The 18,817-nt window shown below is 37.3% G+C and overlaps 1 protein-coding gene across 1 annotated transcript in view; it reads left to right on the forward strand.

Moving 5' to 3' along the window:
* LOC113815107 (exportin-4) overlaps positions 1-18,817 on the forward strand; it is a gene marked incomplete in the record, with an annotated part of 30,901 nt that overhangs the window by 2,787 nt on the left and 9,297 nt on the right. Inside the window, 18 exon segments of the mRNA XM_070135235.1 lie at positions 6,948-7,064; positions 7,485-7,640; positions 7,904-8,017; positions 8,203-8,360; positions 8,834-9,008; positions 9,203-9,379; positions 9,520-9,609; positions 9,986-10,148; positions 13,260-13,437; positions 13,630-13,789; positions 14,125-14,294; positions 14,608-14,713; positions 14,826-15,006; positions 15,363-15,538; positions 15,862-16,017; positions 16,700-16,915; positions 17,199-17,351; positions 17,997-18,089. Coding sequence (XP_069991336.1) covers positions 6,948-7,064; positions 7,485-7,640; positions 7,904-8,017; positions 8,203-8,360; positions 8,834-9,008; positions 9,203-9,379; positions 9,520-9,609; positions 9,986-10,148; positions 13,260-13,437; positions 13,630-13,789; positions 14,125-14,294; positions 14,608-14,713; positions 14,826-15,006; positions 15,363-15,538; positions 15,862-16,017; positions 16,700-16,915; positions 17,199-17,351; positions 17,997-18,089 — 2,739 coding nt within the window.

Consider the following 18,817-nt stretch of genomic DNA (forward strand, 5'->3'; position numbering starts at 1 on the left):
TCCTCCTCTCTTCTCTCTCTCTCTCTCTCTCTCCTCTCTCTCTCCCTCTCTCTCTCACTCTCTCTCTCTCTCTCTCTCTCTCTCTCTGTCTCCTCCATTTCCCTTTCCCCCCTCCCCAGCATCCTACCCCCCTGACTGCACTTCTCCCCTCTATAAATATTTTAATTAACATTTTTACTAACCCAAATTTTAGTCCATTTTACAAAGCATAAACCATCTTGAAATCCAAATATTTCTGTCTCCAGAAACCTCAGCTATACCTGTTTGGGGGGTGAACATTTGGTATTTACGGAATGGCGGGTTTAAGCAGGAGGACATAGCAGTAGACAGTATTTGTCATCAGAATAAGGGCACTCCATTATGTCAGAGAGACATTAGTCATAGTCATGTACCGATAATCTTTATTATATGGTTATAATCCTCATTGTAATAATCAATAAATCTTACTATTAAATTTTATTAATTTTTATCAAAGTTGCTAGCGTGAATTGGGGGGGGGGGGGGGGGGGGGGGGGGGGGGGGGGGGGGGGGGGGGGGGGGGGGGGGGGGGGGGGGGGGGGGGGGGGGGGGGGGGGGGGGGGGGGGGGGGGGGGGGGGGGGGGGGGGGGGGGGGGGGGGGGGGGGGGGGGGGGGGGGGGGGGGGGGGGTTAAATTAGTATCAAATTTAATTATGGGCTGTGAAAACCAGACATGACCCGATCCAAAGAATTCGTTTAATGATTGTAAATATAAAATTTGTATGAAATTTTACCAGAAAGGGGTGTCTTTGAAATAAGATGTTTAAACAGCTGGTTCTTGCCTGAAATCTAAGCGTTTTCTTACTAATAAAGTCGCTTGTGTTTTGTAACGTGGAATAGAACGTCATCAAAGGTTTCTTGCAATTCATCACACCCTGCAGATGTAGGTTATAGTAATGGATAAGATTTGGACCTTTATTTTAACCACTTGCCACCGGGGATGGCATGTGCAAACATGGTATGCTCATTGTGTGTTTAATTTAGTAATTGTTTTTACATATGGATGGCTCCAAAAGTACTAAGTCACCAATGAGCCATTTATGAGAACTACCTGTTTCACCTGTCTATCCTTTTCCTAGATTTTCGATAATATTTTCTAGTATTTTACCCATTGAATCTGGTTGTGTCACAGAAATCACCATGCCGAAAACATGGGTAGTGGGTTACATAAGTAGCCAACATCCCAGGCATGCTGCGTGTAAGCTGGATGCGCATGAACACCCATGAGCGGTGGGAAGACTTTGTCTCTCTCCTTTGCAAAGTTATTTTGTGTTAACTTCTTTAGCTTTATTGCCATTTTCCAATGTCCATATTTTGATTTGCTTTATCCAGGTGGTAATAGCTAATTTTCCTTGCACAGACTCCATATCATCTTTCTATGTAGTAATTAACTCAGTTCTAAGGGGGGGGGGGGATGGAGCATTTGATTATTTGCGTCGTATATCTCATTTTTTCATAATTTTCAATTTTACGTAATATAACCAGTGCCGCTGGTCACAGCGGCCAGGAATACAGTGCGCAGCATGAAAATGGTGTCCTCCCTGGAGCAGGCGCTCTACTAGTCAGTGCTTACGCAGGATACATTCCATATTTATTTATCAATGAGATTAATGCTAAACCCCCTTCTAAACGCCAAATGAGGTCTGTGCACTTGTGGCAAGTCTTTTCCATTACCCTGGTCTTTTTTCATGGCAACAAGTTTGCATCACCCTGCCCGTGGCCATTTTGCCCAACGACGGCATGTTCACGTCACCTGTCCCTCGACTTTGGGTTATGTCAATAACAATACAGTAATTATGATGTTTATAATAGTGGCTATATTGATAGTATTAGTAAAAAGAAAAAAAGCGTTTTCCCACTATTTTAAAGAAAGGTCAGGTCACAAGCCCCACTAATTGACTCCTTTGTGGATAAGCAGTGGCAGAGCCATCTATGTACAGAAACATTTAACAAAACAATACTAAAGTGAATACATTTTCCCATCAGCATTAGGTAAATATATATCACATTATTACCTCCACCACGGAGGCAATATATTTAGTTATTTGATTGTGTTTATTGGTTAGCAGGATAACTTAAAAATATATGAAAAGAATTTTAAGAATTTTTTACCACAGGTACGTCTTTGCAAAACTTAGATATCATTAAATTATGGTGGTGAGCCAGATCATGATCCAGATCCAGGAATTTTTTAATGATTGTAAATATAACTTTTTATGAAATTTTCACCAGAGGTGTGTCTTTGCCTAACTTAAGATGTTTTAAACAGGGAAAGTTCTTGCCTGAAATCTCAAGCGTTTTTCTTACTAACTCAAACATTTCGCTTGTGTTTTGTAACGTGGAATAGAACGTCATCAAAGGTTTCTTGCAATTCATCACACCCTGCAGATGTAGGTTATAGTAATGGATAAGATTTGGACCTTTATTTTAACCACTTACCACCGGGGATGGCATGTGCAAACATGGTATGCCCATTGTGTGTTTAATTTAGTAATTGTTTTTACATATGGATGGCTCCAAAAGTACTAAGTCACCAATGAGCCATTTATGAGAACTACCTGTTTCACCTGTCTATCCTTTTCCTAGATTTTCGATAATATTTTCTAGTATTTTACCCATTGAATCTGGTTGTGTCACAGAAATCACCATGCCGAAAACATGGGTAGTGGGTTACATAAGTAGCCAACATCCCAGGCATGCTGCGTGTAAGCTGGATGCGCATGAACACCCATGAGCGGTGGGAAGACTTTGTCTCTCTCCTTTGCAAAGTTATTTTGTGTTAACTTCTTTAGCTTTATTGCCATTTTCCAATGTCCATATTTTGATTTGCTTTATCCAGGTGGTAATAGCTAATTTTCCTTGCACAGACTCCATATCATCTTTCTATGTAGTAATTAACTCAGTTCTAAGGGGGGGGGGGGGATGGAGCATTTGATTATTTGCGTCGTATATCTCATTTTTTCATAATTTTCAATTTTACGTAATATAACCAGTGCCGCTGGTCACAGCGGCCAGGAATACAGTGCGCAGCATGAAAATGGTGTCCTCCCTGGAGCAGGCGCTCTACTAGTCAGTGCTTACGCAGGATACATTCCATATTTATTTATCAATGAGATTAATGCTAAACCCCCTTCTAAACGCCAAATGAGGTCTGTGCACTTGTGGCAAGTCTTTTCCATTACCCTGGTCTTTTTTCATGGCAACAAGTTTGCATCACCCTGCCCGTGGCCATTTTGCCCAACGACGGCATGTTCACGTCACCTGTCCCTTGACTTTGGGTTATGTCAATAACAATACAGTAATTATGATGTTTATAATAGTGGCTATATTGATAGTATTAGTAAAAAGAAAAAAAGCGTTTTCCCACTATTTTAAAGAAAGGTCAGGTCACAAGCCCCACTAATTGACTCCTTTGTGGATAAGCAGTGGCAGAGCCATCTATGTACAGAAACATTTAACAAAACAATACTAAAGTGAATACATTTTCCCATCAGCATTAGGTAAATATATATCACATTATTACCTCCACCACGGAGGCAATATATTTAGTTATTTGATTGTGTTTATTGGTTAGCAGGATAACTTAAAAATATATGAAAAGAATTTTAAGAATTTTTTACCACAGGTACGTCTTTGCAAAACTTAGATATCATTAAATTATGGTGGTGAGCCAGATCATGATCCAGATCCAGGAATTTTTTAATGATTGTAAATATAACTTTTTATGAAATTTTCACCAGAGGTGTGTCTTTGCCTAACTTAAGATGTTTTAAACAGGGAAAGTTCTTGCCTGAAATCTCAAGCGTTTTTCTTACTAACTCAAACATTTCGCTTGCTTTTACAAGCAACCTCTGTAGATGGCTAGACTTGCGCTTGCTAAGTCAAGCGGTGTACCGTCACCATGGCAACGGCATTGGTCTCGTACCGTACTGGTCACGATCCTTCAAATGCAGGCGTTGGCGAGGAACTTTGCTTAATATCTTATCAGATAAATAATTTTTTCACGGTATCTGATTTTGTAATTTTCTTAAAATCATATTCAAAGAAATTGAAATTAACTGAAAACGAAAGGACATAATGGAGATTATGGGAATAAAAAGTGTTTTACTTATAAATAATAAATTATTATAAGTCAAACAATTTACCTCTTATTGTTAAACTCTCTGTCTCTCTAAATCGAGAATATATCCGCTATTCTATGAAATAAAGAATATTTCAAGTGAAAAAAGTCTGAGAAATTCTAGCAACATTCTTCTGTTGATATTGTATTCGGTGTCTTCTTATATTTAACCTCATAAAATCGGATATATGGGAATGGGTAGGCCTATATTTTAATTCAGGGATATTAATTTGTTTGGATAACGCGTCAGAGTGAAAGGGCTGTCAATCGGAAGTGTGTGTCATTGTTTTAGAGGCACTTTATATTAATATAGAAAATATTGCACTTTGTTAAGATGTTTGGGTAGATTTACTCTGCCATCTTGATGCAGCACTAGCTTGTCAGTTGTTTTGAAATGCACGCTCAAACTGTTACCAACTGCCAGTGAAATAAACTCCACCCTCGACTTGTGCATAAGTTATCTTTTTCCAAAGTTGTTGGTGGGAATATTGCTTTTAAAAACCAATTATGTATATTTTGTGTGTTATTTTGATATTTCTATGCTCATCAATGACTGTTATGATTTGTACTTTATAAAAAGACACTTCCACATGTCTGGCATCACTGAACAGGGCCTGCATGCTTTGGAAAGCGTTTTAAGCAGGGAACGGTACAGCGCTTGGCCTATCGGCAAAAATTCTTGCCCAAGCGCTCCCATGCTTAAAACACTTTTAGATTCTATTTAATTTTGCTGTGATCCAGATCATGATCCGGATCCAGGAATATTTTGAATAATTGCATCAGTTACCCCTATTGCCTTGCCTCCAAGAAGGTTATGTTGATGAATATTTTTATTGCATCAGTGAGCCTACTGCCTTGGCAGAGGTATGCACTATCTGAGTGCTTCTAGTTCTTATTTAATTTGTAACATGAATAATTGTTTACCACTTTGCACTTGCAATTTAATTGCAGATTGTCAGTTCTTCTTTCCATCCCTCATGTTAGAGTATGGGGGGAGTGAAGTATAGGAATTAAGACTGGATTTGATTATATAGACTAGCACAAGTTGATATGTCTGTCTTTTCAAAATCAATCCCCCATTTTATTTTGGATTGAAAAGCAAATCTTTACAAAATATCATCATATGTTACTATTAACCTGTAAGAACCACAGACTACCCAGCATACCACTCTCTGGATAGATGTAGGAGATAGATTTTTATGAATGTATAGATAAATGAAACATTAAAAAATTTGTAAAACATGTAAAACAATGGAATATTAGTTTAGATGTGTTTTATAAGTGTTTATACATGTGAATAGTGAAATGATATACCAAGAGGTAACTAATCCAGGGGATTCCGCTATTTATCGTTAACCACTTACCGCGGGGGATGGCATGTACGAACATGCTATACCCACTGCGTGTTTGATATAGTGATTGTTTTTACATATAGATGGCTCTAAAAATACAAAGTCACCAATGAGTCAATTACAAGAACTACCTGTATCACCTGTTTACCCTTTTCCGTGATTTTGGATTTTTGATAATATTTTTTAGTATCTAATGCTGTGGTTAATAATGTCAATAACAATATAGTAATTATAATGTTAATAACAAAAATAACTTCATATTGACAGCATTAGTAAAAAAAAAAAAAAAAAAAAAACGTTTTCCCACTGTTTCAAAAGTTGATTTCGCAAGATCTACTAATTGACTCCTTTGTGGCTAAGCACTGGCAGAGCCATCTATGTGCAGAAATATTGAACAAAACAATAAGAAATTGAACGGAACATTTTCCTGTTGGGATTAGGTTAATATGGACCAAAAACATAGGAAGAAAAGCAGTTTGACAAATATTGAAACACAAAATCCCATAAACCAGATTTCTTGTAAAGGAATTAAGTGTGATTGAGATGAATGGCCAAGCATTGCTGTGCATTCCACTTTCAATAAGATATGACACAGTTTGGTAAAGGAATGAAAATATAATCATCATCTAAGCTTCTTTTGCTTTTAAAATCTTTAAGTCCTTAGGGGGGGGTGTGTGTGTGTGTTTGTGTATGCATGTATTTTTGTACTGGGATGAAGATGTTGGCTACTGCATGATACCCTAGGATGTTAAGCAATACTGTATGTTTTTATTTTTTATGGCTAAACAAAAAACAAAGAATTATGTATGTATGTGTGTATCATCCCAATAAACACATCTATTAGGGATGCAGAAGGGATCACAGAATATCCATAGAATGTTAATGGGGCTGTCTTGCTCTAGAACGAAATTTGTCAAATATGATCAGATTTTTCTGATTTTTTAATATGTTATATATACATATACTGAGATTTACACCACCAAGTTTCATATCATTTTGACAATAATAGAATAGTCATAACTCCTTTATTTTTACATATTTAGCAAAATTATTATGTCATGGGATTGCCAAAGCCTACTAGATTACAGGAGATTTTTTTCAAATTTTCAAGTAGTTTTTAAAATATTTCTCAAAAATTGAGCGCGATGGCCCCCTGAATTTTACTAATTTTCTTGTAAACCTCTTTTGAGAGCTTGCATGACTTGTCAAAATGGCTGAGAAATACTGTGAATATTATAGTTTTTCAAAAATAAATTGAAAAATGAAACCCAATGGTCAAAACTTATTTTGTTGCTTATTCAACCCATTGTTCAGTATTCTTTCTTGTATATGTGCATTTTCTTAGGTTCTAATGTACAGTACAATTTGATTTATTCCCTACACTATAGATAATTTGTCTGAGGTGAAATCAGTTATCTGTTGGTAGGCATTTGTATAACAATTTCTGTCTGTTTGCAGCGTATGATTGGGTGCAGCATTATCAGCGCTCTTATGCAAGAATATGCTGTGACAGTGAAGTCCACAGATGTAGGGCTAACCTGGGAAACGCACTTTAAAGCCAAAAAACAGTTTGAGGTAAATGTGGATATATATATTTTGCTTCATTAATTACAATCTGAATTTTCTGAAAGTTTAGATTTTTTTTTTTTTTGAAAATTAGTCTTTGAGATTTTACTTATTTTTTATGACTGGGTTAATTAGGAAATTATTCACATGTATACGTATATATATAGATGAATAGATAGATAGATATAGATAGATTCATATATTTATGTATATACATATATATATGAATATTTATAAATTTTTATATATATACAAATTCATAATCTTATTCATTTTATTATCATATAGTAGTAGTTATTGTTGTTATTGATATAATTGTAGTAACATCAAATTTGAAATGCATTTTCTACTGCATTGTCTTTAAATCTTTGAGCATGCATTTGTTAAGATTATATCCTAAATCATAAAACCAAACACACCATTCAACAGGGCTCAGATCTGCGTCGTATATTCCACTTCATCGTAAACCTTCTGGGAGAGGTGGTCAAAGTGGAAGGAAAAATGAGTGGAGAATTGTCATCTCTGCTCCTCAAGTTGCTGGTTATTGCAGAGACCACTTTGACTTGGTCTTTCATCTCCCTACACCATATCCTTTTATTATGAGTACAAAGTGTAAGGAATTAGAAAGTGTTATCAGTTAAAAGTGTAGATTGAATGGGGGGGGGGGGGGGCAAAGAATTGTATGGTGTCTTTCTTGGCTTTCCTTTATTCTTTTTTAAAAAGTTGGGAGACAGCTTCAGTTATGGCAGTTATGATGAACTTTCTTATCCAAAGTATATCAATTTATATTTTAAAATAGACAATTCCAAACTGTAAATCATTGTCCTTTTTTCCTTAATAATTACTCACTACCAAAACGACTCATGAGTGTGTTTGAGCAGGACCAGAATCCATCCCTGCGGCCAGGCCAACAGTGGCGAGAGACCTTCCTGGATCCTGCAATTGTACAGCTTTTCTTTAAAGTAAGTCATGGTATTCTGGTGATGTTCATATGCTACCATAGTCTCTTATTACTACCATTATTGATGTGATATATTTCTCTTATTTATTTTTATTTTTTCATATTACCCTGAGAAACTAGGTTATCCTCACAGTTATGCAGTGATGTAAAGCAAAGTATAATTCTCTTACTTCTTTGCATTTACAGCTTTACTGGCGTGTGCGTGGTGACTGGGAACTGGGGCATCATGCTTTAAATTGCTTAGTGCAGTTGGCCTCCTTAAATGGAGCAGTCCTTATCAACAGACAAGTTCGAATTAAATACCTCACACAGTACTTGGAGTGCCTCTTTTCCCTCCTGTCAAGGTAGGGTTTTTCCCTTTTTTTTTTTTTTTTACGGAGACAGCTTGATAAAGATTTATTTAACTCATGATAAATCTCCTCCCCTCTTCTCTTTTTTAACCCATTCGTCCCGGGTGTCACATATATGAGACACAGGGAAAAAATAAACAGTTTCGGGCTGCCCGCCAGTGCGATGCTGTCTCGGAGCCGTGCTCCGCGGCAAAAGTGGCGGGCGGCCGGGTGGGCGGACAGACTCCGGGGAAGCTCCGCCCGCCGATTTTGTAGCTTCCCGGATTTTTTTAATTTTGGCTACAAAATGTACCCCGCCGCGCGTGGGTTAAAAAATTTGGATTTTTGTAAAAAAAAAAAAAAAAAAAAAAAAAAAAAAAAAAAAAAAAAAAAAAAAAAAAAAATCTCAAAGCATTAACAGTAATAACCAGTGCAGTATGTAAAATATTTCATATGTATATTAAAAAACTTTTTTCCCTTCACCCCAGTACTCAGATTAGTGAAGTTGAAGCCCTAGGGATCAGCAACATTTTCCGGAAACTGTTGCTCTTCTTTCCTCCCTCCGTCTTGGTGGCCCTCCCTGAGGAGATGTTGCGGCAGCTAGTCGACAACCTCACCGCCCTCACCTGCAAATTTGCCCAGGGTGCAGCACAGGAGGAAATGGTGAGGGTTCTTTTGAGATGAATAATGGAATGATATAGAAATCTATTTGTTTATTTTAGTTGTTAGGTATTTAAATGATAAATATACTTTATTTGTGTTCATGATTATTATTACTTTTTCTTTCTTCCTTCTTTTTTTCAAAACTTGTCTATTTTTTATATATTTTGGCATTGCCTTGAATTTTCCTCTTTCAGTTGGACGAGGAGGATCGACTGTACATGGAAGCCTTTGAGCAGATGTTGCAGTCATGGGCTTGCATCCTTCAAGAAAGCAGTAGTTGTAATAGCTCTCAGGTCAAGCAGAGTGCCACCCTTATCTTTGACACATATCTTAAGTGCCATTTAGCACCTCCAGAAGGGTCCCGAGTGCCAGTAAGTAATTATCCTGCTGTTTTATTTCTTATGGTTTTTTTTACAGGTAGAGTTGTGCATAGGTTGTTAAAAGTCAAATAGTATTATTTTCATATCATATTGCTGACTTTAAGTGAAAATAATGACTTCCTTTTGTTTAGGTTGATGCAGATGAAATATCGGAGACAGTTCAGACTGATCGTGTGGCTTTCAAAGACCAACTTGTCCTCATAGGTTTATGTGGAAGACAGGTAATATTATTGTAAAAATTTACCATTGTTATGATTGCAGTAATTTGCTTGGTTAAATAGTAAAGAATAAGTCCTCTTTCTTACAGTAATATTTGTAGCTTAGTCATGAAATTCCCTCAAATTTTCATACCTATACAGTTATATATCCCTATTGTTTGCTATTTTAGAAATTTTGATTGCTCTTTGAGACTACTTCACACTGCTTTCTACAAGGAAGCAATAGAATCTTGACATATAAGTAAAGAAACAAAAATCTGTTTGCCACAAACTTTGGACTAATTCATTCTTACTGTCTTTCTTTCTTTTCATGTGTCATTCATCTCAGATTACACTAGGTATTACAAACAATATTACCAAAGCCCTCCTCCACTTTCAGGCAGCAGAACATAGTGTACCTCTCTTGACACAGCTTCTTGAAGATCGAATTGGCCGAATGCGGTCTCAGTTAACACACATTCTCAGCAACAACCTAACTATTGCTGAGAACACACAGCTTGACCAGCTCTATGAGGACATTCATTGGCTGCTCCTCATTGCAGGTATGGTCAGGGATTTTATGTTTATTAGTATGTTTTTAGAATTTTTGTCAGATTATTTGTTTATATCATTATAGCATTGTCTTTTTTCTTCTTTTTCTTTCTTTCTTTCTTTCTTTCTTTCTTTTTCTTTTTTTTCTCATTGTTTCTTGTTAGATCATAAAAGGTTTGTGTAATGTTATCCTAACATTGTTGTTGCCTCCTCTGCTGCTCATGCTTGTTTAATTTTATTTCTTCTTTATTATTATGGAAACTATGGTATTAACCCAGTGGCGATGGATGATATATTCAGGAAAGTCTGGTGAGGATAGGTGTGTGGTAGTGCATGTTTTTTGCTACTATGCCCTTATGGTTTACATGAATCAGTCAAATATGCTAGTCCATGAAAAAGAAAAGGAAAATGCTGAAGATTATACACAACCATATTATATGGTGTGAAAATTATCTTAGTCACTTACATTGTTAAGGTTTTTCCACATTCAAGTGAGCTATTTTATATGAATTAGTGGGAATGCTATAACTTTTATGGCTTAAAAAAATTAGGATCTGTCGTATAAACAAAAAAACACATGCACTACTCCTCCTCCCTCTACTTGTCCCTGTGGTCAAAGCACTGCATAGTACATAGAGGCAATTTGTGTAATGTGTACATGAACTATGTCTAAGATGCAGTAGAGGGTTGGTTCAAGTTTGCCTCCTGGGACCTTGGAGCTGCATTCCTTGACAAGGCCCAATTAAAATTCAAACTGGTTCATCCTACCCTCAAGTGCCTTGTGCACTGTGGGTCATTGATGTCAGACATGCCCAGGTGGTTGAAGATCCACGTATAACCCAGATCAACTAGTTTTGTGGCAGTAAACAATTGAGCCAAGTGATCATTCAGGTCAAAACTTTATCCTATTGTTGTCCACCACTATCTAGGGCTTGGTATGTACATCCCCTTGTCAGTAGGTTTGGATTGTAGTCGGCAGCATCCAAGACAGATAAAGCATGACTGAATTTGTGCTGCAATGATCCATATGGTACCTACTTTATTGTGGGATGGCAGGTAATGGAAAAGGGTTGATGACCTTTACCAGTTGGCAATTTGCAGCTTAGTCTCTTTTCCAAGTGGCAGTCATAAAGCCCATAATAACCTTCATAATCTTGTTCTATTTAGACCTATAAAATGTACTGGGGCACAGCCTATACACCTTCAAGTCAAACAAACAGCTCTTGGAAGGGTTATACTATCAGGTATGGTGGTGCTCTGGGATCACCCTGCCAAGGAAGTAATTCTACAAGGAATTTTAGTCCCCAAAGGGGAGACACCTCAATGCATGTCTCTCATCATCCTTTAGATGTGCAGCCTGTGTCCTTAAACCCTCCTTTTTGTGTGAAGATATAGATGTTCCATCTGGTCAGTGTCCTGTTAATTGGCTTACATTACCAGACATAGCCCACTATAACCCAACCCAAAAAAAGATTTAGTATGCCCATGTTTGTAAATATAATGTGTCCGAATCATTATCTTGATGCAGTAGTTGGAACGGAAATTCACAGCATTATAAAATCTTATTTGTAAGCAGGAATTTTTCATAATGCATCATCCATTGTCTGTGGGTTAACACGGAGCACATTTTGAAAATGTTAACCCCTTTCTGTCAGTTATATGTAGTGTCAATTATAGCTTTCTTTTGTGAATTTTGTTTGTTCATAGATGGCTTCACAAGTGTTCAGTCACCAAGGAGCCAATTAGTAGACCTATGTGGCCTCTCCTGATTTCCCTTTTCCTTGTGTTTTTAGGAAAAATCCCTATTTCTAATGCTATTGATAATGATAATTTCGATATTTTGAATATTATGATTCTTATAATGTTGACAATTCTAATAACAATAAAGTGTTAAAAAGCTTATACAAATAAGATGGGTAGAGCTATTAACCCCAATGAACCGGATGACGTTACAGTCCCATCATGGAAAAATCTGGGTCAAGGGCTGAGTGACGCAACATGCCATCATCAGGCAGAATGGCTGTGGGCAGGGTGAAGCAAATTTGCCGTCATGAGTGAAGGCCAGGGTAACAGAAAAGACTCGCCACGAGTGCACAAACCTCTTGGAGTGTGATTTGACTCATTTGGTGCTTAGAATTATTCCCATCGATAAGTGAATGTGGAATGTAATGTGTGTAAGCCGTGACTGGAAGAGTGCTTTCTCTAGGGAGGACATCATTTCCATGCTGTGCACAGTATTCCTGGCTGCTGTAACCAGCAGCACAGGTTGTATTACAGAAAATTAAAGATTGAAAAAAAAAAAAAAAAAAAAAAAAAAAAAAAAAAGATATATGACAAATAACCTTATTATCCTCCTCCTCCTCTTTCTCCTCCTCCTTCTCCATCCTCTTGCACTGAGTTATTTACTACACAGAGAGGTGATATGGAGTCTGTGCAAAGAAAATAAGCTATTATCTTCTGGATAAAGCAAATCAGAAGACAAATATGGACATTAGAAAATGACAAAATAGTTGTGTGTGTGTATATATATATATATATATATATATATATATATACAATGTATAAAAGAATGTTTACACAAAATAAACCTAAAATATCAGTTTTATCACTGCTCATGGGTATTCGTGTGAACCCAACCTATGTGCCACACGTCCGGGTTATTTACTACTTGCATAACCCACAGCCCAAATTTTCGGCACCATGATTTCCGTGATGAATTAACATCTTGGTGATTAGGGCCTAAGCGCATGAACAATCTCTGTTATTATGATTAATCAACAAGGAAACATAGTGGACACGGCATGTATTTTTGCTATCCCGGCATCAGTGGGTTAACCCATTCATGCCTGGATAATTTTGTAGCCAAAAATAAAATATTCCGGGCGGCTGCAAAATCGGCGGGCAGAGCTTCCCCGGAGTTTGTCCACCCGCTGCTGCGTTGGAGCACAGCCCCAATACAGCGTCACACTGGCGGGACGCCCGGCAATGTTTATTTTTTTCGGGTGTCTCATATATGGGACACCCGTCGCTAATGGGTTAACACTCAAGAGTACATTCTGATTCATGCAGGAATCATTTAATTTTACTTCATTTTATATTCCTATATATTTTTTCGTTTGCAGGTCATGTCACAACAATGGATAATGAAGGTGAAACTGCACTTATCCCCTCTGAGATGGTGACCTATAGCATGAGTGCAGCTCCAACTATAAATTTAGAAGCAACCCTCAGATTATTAGCCACACCAGCACAAATGCCTGCAGAAGTACCAAACAGTGCAGCTGCTGATCCTTTGATAAGGTATTACAGTGCCCTGACTTTTATCTTTGGTTTTCATAAATACCTGCTTTTAAAATAGTGAATGGTTGTTTTAGAATCAGAGTTTGATATGCAATTGTTTTTCTTATTTTCTTAAGATATGTTCTACAATATTTTGTAGACAAAAATTATTTTAACCATTTAGAGACAACTAACCAATACTAACATCTTCAGGATGATGAGCACAGTTATGCGTCTATGTGAGACAGAATCCCAAGCACTGAAGGCTAACTTAGGTCATCTCCTAAGTCCAGAAGTATCCTCTTCACTCATGTGGTTCTTGAGACGGTTCTGCCTATCTTATCTTCTTCCAAATGAATCTTTCTACACAGAGGTATGGTGATATTTCAGTGTTTTGTGCTGCAGGTACAATGGTTGTATTCTATATTTACTATTTTCTTCTATTTCTTCCTCCCTTCAGTCATTCATTCTTAAATGAATGGCAGGTTTTGGTAAGACTGTATACTCCAGATTTTAAAATGGCTGTTCAAAGTTCAAAAACAAGCAGCATGAGGAAATTATCATTATATTGCTATGATTGATATGATTTTATAATTTTTGTTACTGATCAAGAGAATCATTAGAAAAGCACAAGCTGAATTACATTAGTTTGTACCATTTTGTGCACTAAACTAAATTTTCATCTGCAACTTTGTATCTCTCTCACAGTTGAGTATAGCCCTGACTTCAGCCTTTGGGCGAGATTCAGAGGGAGCAGCCTGGACTTTGAACTATTTATTATCAGTTGTTGAACAGACACTGAGACTACGAAGTGCTGAGCCAGGTCTTGTGGAGGACACTGTCAACTTGCTTGTTACAATGGTTGACAGTAAGGAAAGGTAAGAAACTTGGATACAGATTCTATTTCTAGCTATTGCTGCTGAGAGATGTTGTTATTGATGTTATTCTTTTCTTCAATGATATTTATTCTTTCACAACTTTACTTATGCTCCCTTTGCTGCCTTATCTTCCTTTTTGACCCTCAATCAATTATATCCCTCATTTCAGTTCAGTTCACTTTCATTCTCATGTCTCTAACTCTTTCACATTCTTTTTTTTTTTTGCATATATTACTGTATTCTTTTTCATTTTCCCAGAAATATTTGTCTTTTCTGTGATTCTCTTACATATTTATGCTTGTTGTTCTCACAGAGGCCAGCACTTGGTGAAAACTGAAGGTCTCATGGAATTAGTGAAGCTTCAGCAGAGTGGAACACTGGGAGCTCTTTCTTCTCTAGCACAACGAGGGTTGATGCAGGTGTGTATGGGTGGCCTTTAGGAAAACAGATTGCTAATCTATCTCTATAGCTGTTATGTTCCTAACCATTTATACTTCAGATATTTATTGTGTCCAACAATTCACCCAACAGGGTCTGGTAATGTGTGCTGCTTCTTTGGGTGACACTGATGCCAGGACTCAGTTTTGGACTCATGTTCTTGATCCTCCTGTGGCATCTTTCAAGCAATTGGTCACTTCTGAATCTTTCACAAAACAATACCAACAGGAAGAGATGAAGAAACAGGTTCTATACCACATTGATAATTTCATAGGTAATGTTTATATATATTTGACCTTTTCTTTTCTTTTCTTTTCTTTTTAAGGCAGGCAATTTCAATAGAACCTACTTCTATTATTGAGATGGCAAGCTATCTTCCTCGCCCTCCTCCTCTCCCCCCCCCTCTTCTGTTCCTCATTTTCATCCACTCCCTCAGCCTCTTCAATCTTCATTGGCTTACAGTACAACTGAAAATCCATCTTGGTCAGGAGAGTGATTATTTTATTTTAAAGAACTTAGCTATGATGGTAACATATCACACAAAGCTTTTAACTCATATTGATTAGTGATTAAAAGAAAAAAATCCATCATTATTAACGCTAGTAATACCTTGCCCTGTAAATATTTCAGGTGCGGTCCAAGGATGTCTAATGCCCACTGCCCAGTGTCTCTTCTCAAGGATGGTGGGTATTCTGGGTGAGAGTGTGCGACTGCTTGACCTCTTCCATAACTACCCGACTGTTGTGGAAACGGTCTTGGAACTGTTTGTGGAATGCGGAAGACGCATGCTATGTTATCTGACCCCGGTGAGTGTCCCTTAGGTTTTAGGTTTTCTGAAGAACTTTGTGTGATGGATGGATGCTTCTCAAAATTTGGAAAGTGGTCAATGTGTTTATTCATTGCTTGTTAATTATTTTGAATTTGGACTTTTGTCTTCTTCTTTCTTTCTTTTTTTTCTTTAAGAAAGTGGTGACAATTGTATGAAAAAGGAAAAAGGAAGTATTTATTTTATGATCTTATTTATACACTTGTATATGAATTCATTGAATTTAGCGTATTTCTTTTTGCAGAAATATATTTTGCTCATGCACTTTTTGGCTCATGGTAAATATTGGTTTGATTAACACAGAGTGCAAGCAAGCAGTTGTATGAAGCATCAGTTCACTTGGTGGGAACTTACGCCAAGCACAACATTGGACGGCGGACGGTGGAAGCAAGGGGAGAGGAGGACCAGTGGAGGGATTTGCAGCTGCTCATGGAGTTGTTGACATCTTTATTATCAAAGGTAACCATCTTTTCTTGTTTTTAGTTTCATCTTTTTAACCCCTTGGCAACAGGTATCTGGAGCTCTGTCATCTAGAAGTGGGCTAATTTCGGAACCAGATTTTAATCTCAGAATATTAGCTGCCCCTCTCAGTGGCAAGGAAAAATGTTAACAGTATAGGAAGAAGGGGAACCTCCAATGTCATAAAGTATCTGTGAAAGCAGGAGACCTGTTCAGACATAGTAGGTGTCAGTTTTCTATACCATCAGAGTGAGACTGGCAGTTAGGGGATAAAGTGCCTTAGCCTAATCATGCCAGGAGGTGCCAGATGACATCCTATCATGTCATGGTAGACCATGTCATCTGCAGTCAAACCTGCTATAAATTTTGCGGGCTAAATAATTTTGCACTTTTGAAATAGTCCCTCAGAAGTAAGCTTAAAACCTTGTTTTGGCTTAAATACCTGAAAATTTATGTGTGAAGCCAAGAGCATAGAGAATGGGGTAATTTTATGCATGACTTTTCCCTAGGGGCTCCCATTGTTATTGGGTATATAAAGAAAGGGAGCAATATGTTGGACTGTAAAAATTTATTCATTTACATCTGTTTTATAAGTCCGTCTCTTTAGTACATAAATTGGCAATGCCTCATACATTTCTTTCTTATGAATACTGATTTTCCACTGTCTTTCCCACTATTCAAGGACTTCATAGACCTCGCTCCCTCTGGCCATGGGGAAGACCAGGAAGTGGTGGCCGCAGCAGATGTGTGCTTATTTGGCCTCAACATCATCATGCCTCTCATGTCACCCGAATTATTGCGGTTGCCAACTTTATGCTCGCAGTATTTCAAGATGGTCACGTTCATTGCAGAAATTTACCCTAGCAAAGTGTGCCAATTACCAGAGGATCTAATGAAAGTTAGTGTGATTCAATGTTTTAGTTTGTTTTAGATACTTAGTAATTCATTAAGATTTTTTAGTAGAGAAAAAAATAAGTGATAAAAGATATATTCCATTTACACTAAAGGATGTGATTTAAAAAAAAGACAGGAAATGTCTTTGTGACAATGAAATTTTGTTCATTTGTTTGTTTATTTTTGTGGCTTAAACTTGTCATAGTTAGAATAAATGTTTTGTTCATGATTTTACCATGTATTCAGGATGAAGTGAAAGTAATAAGTCCCCCCCCCCCCCCTCCCAGAATCTTCTTGTCTCAATAGAATTAGGACTAACAAGTTTCGGTCCAGATGTTGGAACACTATCATTTGACTTCTTGGTTGTGCTCGGTTCCTACATCCACAAGAACTGTGGTCCAGAGCTGCCAGTGCGACAAGGGTTAAGGCCATTCTTGAAGGTATGGGATATGTTAACCGTCTTGTAGAGTGCATATGTTGTGTGGGAGTTTTGGTATATTTGCTTAAGGGATTGGGAAATTCCTTTCATTTAGTTTTATCTACTGTATAACATGGAGAAGAGATGTCAGTGTAGTGCTAGATGTATCGTTCAATCATTATATTTTCTGATAAACTGATATATGATAATTAAATGTAACTGTACAACTTGCTGGGATAGCTACATCTTAAAAAATGTCTGAACAAGCAGTATGATTACACTGTTGCAAATATATTCAGCACCATATGTCAACACACAAGCACATGGAAATAGAAAACAAACATTTGTATAGTTGCTATAAGGAACCTTTTGTAAAGATTGCAGCCCACATAGAATTATAGGGAATGACTTACCACAGACTGAAATTCTTTTGTTATTGGCACATTCACGAAGATGCATTTTGCTGAATGATAAACTTATTGATTAAAGTTCGTGTTGGAAATCTGATAATTTTCTTTCAAGTATTTCTAACTGTTTGTATTTTATTTGTTTATACCTCTTGTGTTTTCATTTTAGAATAATGCAGTACAGTTATCAGTGATCAATGGTGTTTCACATACAACTTCGAATTGATTGTAATGTTCTTTAATCTTTTCATTTTGTGCAGCTTGTTCTCGACTTGATATTGTCACAGCAGATAAATTCAGACCTTCTCCAAGCAGCATCTGCAGCACTGTACACGCTTATTTGTTGCTTCCAGGTTAGTGGTAAACCTTAGCATAGAAATGGGAAATAAAGATGTTTGTGATGAAATGTATTATGGTTGTTTTAGTTATATAATTTTGGATAATTGTGGTTGTAGAGTGACTGACACTCATTGTGTTTAACTCTTCATCCTCTTTTTGCAGTATGTCTTGTCAGTCTAACTTCCACCTTTTCTTTCTCTTCCTTGTGTATCTTTTTGATTTTCACCCATATTCACAGTTCAGTCCATATAGAAAAGAAAATTGGAAAGCTACTTGAGAAGTATGTTTTCTCAGTCCTGTTGTTACAGAAGGTGCAAACACAGATCCAATTATAGTATTAACCCACTAGCGACAGTACATTTTCAAGCCAAAAATAATATTTTCTGTGCTGCTTCAAAATCGGTGTGCGGGCGAGTCTGGGAACCCGTGCACACCATGGACAACAAAATCAGAGCACAAGCTCCTATCTAGCATTGCACCAGTGGGACGCCCTGTAATGTTTATTTTTCCAGGTGCCTTATATGTGTGACACCTATCATAGGTGGGTTAAACTTATCACTGGATAAAGTAAAATCAGTTTAACCCCATGTTGACAAGATTTCCTACCAAACCAAGCCATGTGCTGGGAATTACACATGGTTAGTCAGTTGAGCAAAAAATCAAAAGCGCATTGAGCACATATTTACCACACTCTGTGCCCATTTGGCCGTGGCATTCACAACATTCGAGGATTTGAAAAAGC

The sequence above is a fragment of the Penaeus vannamei genome, chromosome 20 (genome assembly GCF_042767895.1).
Source record: "Penaeus vannamei isolate JL-2024 chromosome 20, ASM4276789v1, whole genome shotgun sequence".
NCBI lineage: Eukaryota > Metazoa > Arthropoda > Malacostraca > Decapoda > Penaeidae > Penaeus > Penaeus vannamei.